The sequence below is a fragment of the Neopelma chrysocephalum genome, unplaced genomic scaffold (genome assembly GCF_003984885.1).
Source record: "Neopelma chrysocephalum unplaced genomic scaffold, ASM398488v2 Primary Assembly neopelma1_97331, whole genome shotgun sequence".
NCBI classification, from domain to species: domain Eukaryota; kingdom Metazoa; phylum Chordata; class Aves; order Passeriformes; family Pipridae; genus Neopelma; species Neopelma chrysocephalum.
Window position 1 is genome coordinate 1 of NW_020925972.1, and position 2,511 is coordinate 2,511.

General features: G+C 54.3%; 1 protein-coding gene and 1 non-coding gene across 2 annotated transcripts in view; both read left to right on the forward strand.

The window, feature by feature from the left end:
* The first annotated feature begins 1,706 nt into the window (after positions 1 to 1,706).
* TRNAR-UCU lies at positions 1,707 to 1,780 on the forward strand. Its single transcript has one exon. It is a non-coding gene; the product is annotated as a tRNA-Arg (tRNA).
* Positions 1,781 to 2,127: 347 nt separating this feature from the next.
* LOC113961604 overlaps positions 2,128 to 2,511 on the forward strand; it is a gene marked incomplete at its 3' end in the record, with an annotated part of 1,684 nt that continues 1,300 nt past the window's right edge. The window contains exon 1 of the mRNA XM_027672027.1: positions 2,128 to 2,503. Within this exon, the coding sequence (XP_027527828.1) occupies positions 2,372 to 2,503 (132 nt within the window). The remainder of the gene's footprint in view (positions 2,504 to 2,511) is intronic.

The following is a 2,511-nucleotide window of genomic DNA, read 5'->3' on the forward strand; positions in this document are numbered from 1 at the left end:
AGGGTGGGCAGGCCCTGGCCCAGGTTTTTCCATGGATTTGCCATCCCTGGAAGTGTCCCAGGCCGGGTTGGATGGCACCAAGTCCATGGAATTGCAGGAGAAGGAGGGGGAAAATTGAGAGAAAAGGGATTCTAAGTTTAGGGGGGGAAAAATCAGAATATTCCCGGCAGATTTTCAAGGATTTGGGGGAAAACCTTCCCCATTTTCTTCCTTCCTTCCTTCCTCTTCCTTCCTCTTCCTTCCTTCTTCTTTCCAAGGAATACCAGTGAATAGAAATCAATGGATGGAAATCAAGGGATAAAATCAATGGATAAAAATGGATATTTCCTATTTATTTTGATGCCATTTTCGTTTTTTTTCCAGCATTATCCCGTTTTTATCCCTCCCCTCCCATTCCCAGCATTCCCAAACTAAACCCTCTCCCATTTTTATCCCTCTCCTAGCATTCCCAACATTCCCAATCTAACCCCTCTCCCGTTTTTATCCCTCCCCCCTCCATTCCCAACGTTCCCAGACTAAATCCTCTCCCGTTTTTATCCCTCTCCCTCCATTCCCAGCATTCCCAGACTAAATCCTCTCCCGTTTTTATCCCTCCCCCTCCATTCCCAGACTAATCCTTCTCCCGTTTCCCTCCTTCCCAAGGATGCTCCAGGAGCTGCTGCAGCATTCCCAGTGTTCCCAGACTAAATCCTCTCCCGTTTTTATCCCTCCCCCCCATTCCCAGCATTCCCAGACTAAATCCCCTCCCGTTTTTATCCTCCCCCTCCATTCCCAGACTAAATCCTCTCCCGTTTCCCTCCTTCCCGAGGATGCTCCAGGAGCCTCCCCACTCCATTCCCAGCATTCCCAGATTAAATCCTCTCCCGTTTTTATCCCTCCCTCCCGAGGATGCTCCAGGAGCCTCCCCCCTCCATTCCCAGCGTTCCCAAACTAAACCCTCTCCCGTTTTTATCCCTCCCCCAGCATTCCCAGCGTTCCCAGACTAAATCCTCTCCTGTTTTTATCCCTCCCTCCCGAGGATTCTCCGGGAGCTGCCGCAGCATTCCCAGTGTTCCCAGACTAAACCCTCTCCCATTTTTATCCCTCCCCCCATTCCCAGACTAAATCCCCTCCCGTTTCCCTCCTTCCCGAGGATGCTCCAGGAGCCTCCCCCCCATTCCCAGCATTCCCAGACTACATCCTCTCCCGTTTTTATCCTCCCCCTCTATTCCCAGACTAAATCCTCTCCCGTTTTTATCCCTCCCGAGGATGCTCCAGGAGCCTCCCCCCCATTCCCAGCGTTCCCAGACTAAATTCTCTCCTGTTTTTATCCCTCCCTCCCGAGGATGCTCCGGGAGCTGCCGCAGCATTCCCAGCGTTCCCAGACTAAACCCTCTCCCATTTTTATCCCTCCCCCCATTCCCAGACTAAATCCCCTCCCGTTTCCCTCCTTCCCGAGGATGCTCCGGGCGCTGCTGCCGCTCCAGGATTTCGCTCTTCCCTGGGAGCTGATGCCGGCACAGGGACGGGATGATGGGATGACGGGATGCAGGCACAGGGATACAGGGATGCAGTCACAGGGATGCAGGAGCCGCATCCAGGTTTTTGCTGCATCCCTGCCCGGCCGTGGCTCATTCCCGGGATTATCCCGGCGGGAGGGGGGGGGGTCGGAGGGACCCCCGGGGGGGGGGGTTTTGTGCCGGAGCCGCCGCTCGGCTCCCGGTGAGGTCTCTGTGGCGCAATGGACGAGCGCGCTGGACTTCTAATCCAGAGGTTCCGGGTTCGAGTCCCGGCAGAGATGATCTCCAGGCAGGTGTCCCTTTTATTTTACTGCCCAGCCCCTCGGAATTCCCAAAGGATTCCATGGAGAAACGATCCCGGTGGAAAAATAACGGATTAATAATGGATTTTGGCAGCACAGCTGATGCTCGGGAGGGTTTCGTGCTTCCCCTTTTCCAGGAGAAGCCAGGTGGAAGGAATTGGTTCAGGATGTTTTTTCCAGGAGAAACCAGAGGGAGAGAAGGGGTCCAGGACTCTCTTCCAGGAGTTTTCCAGGAGGATCCAGAGAGAGGGAAGGGGTTCAGGATATTTTTCCAGGAGTTTTCCAGGAGGATCCAGGTGGAAGGAATTGGTTCGGGACCTTTTTCCAGGAGGATCCAGGAGGAGGGAAGGGGTTCAGGACCTTCTTCCAATAGAATCCAGGAGGATCCAGAGGGAGGGAAGGGATTCAGGACCTTCTTCCAGGAGGATCTAGGGGGAGGGAAGGGGAACAAGACCTTCTTCCAGGAGTTTTCCAGGAGGATCCAGAGGGAGGGAAGGGGTCCAGGCCCCTCTGGAGTTGTTTCCTGCTGGACTTCTAATCCAGAGGTTCCGGGTTCGAGTCCCGGCAGAGATGATCTCCAGGCAGGTGTCCCTTTTCTTTTACTGCCCATTCCCTCGGAATTCCCAAAAGGTTCCAATCCTGGGGAAAAAACGAGGGATTTTTGGGTCACGGCTGATGCTCGGGAGGGTTTTGTGCTTCCCCTTTTCCAG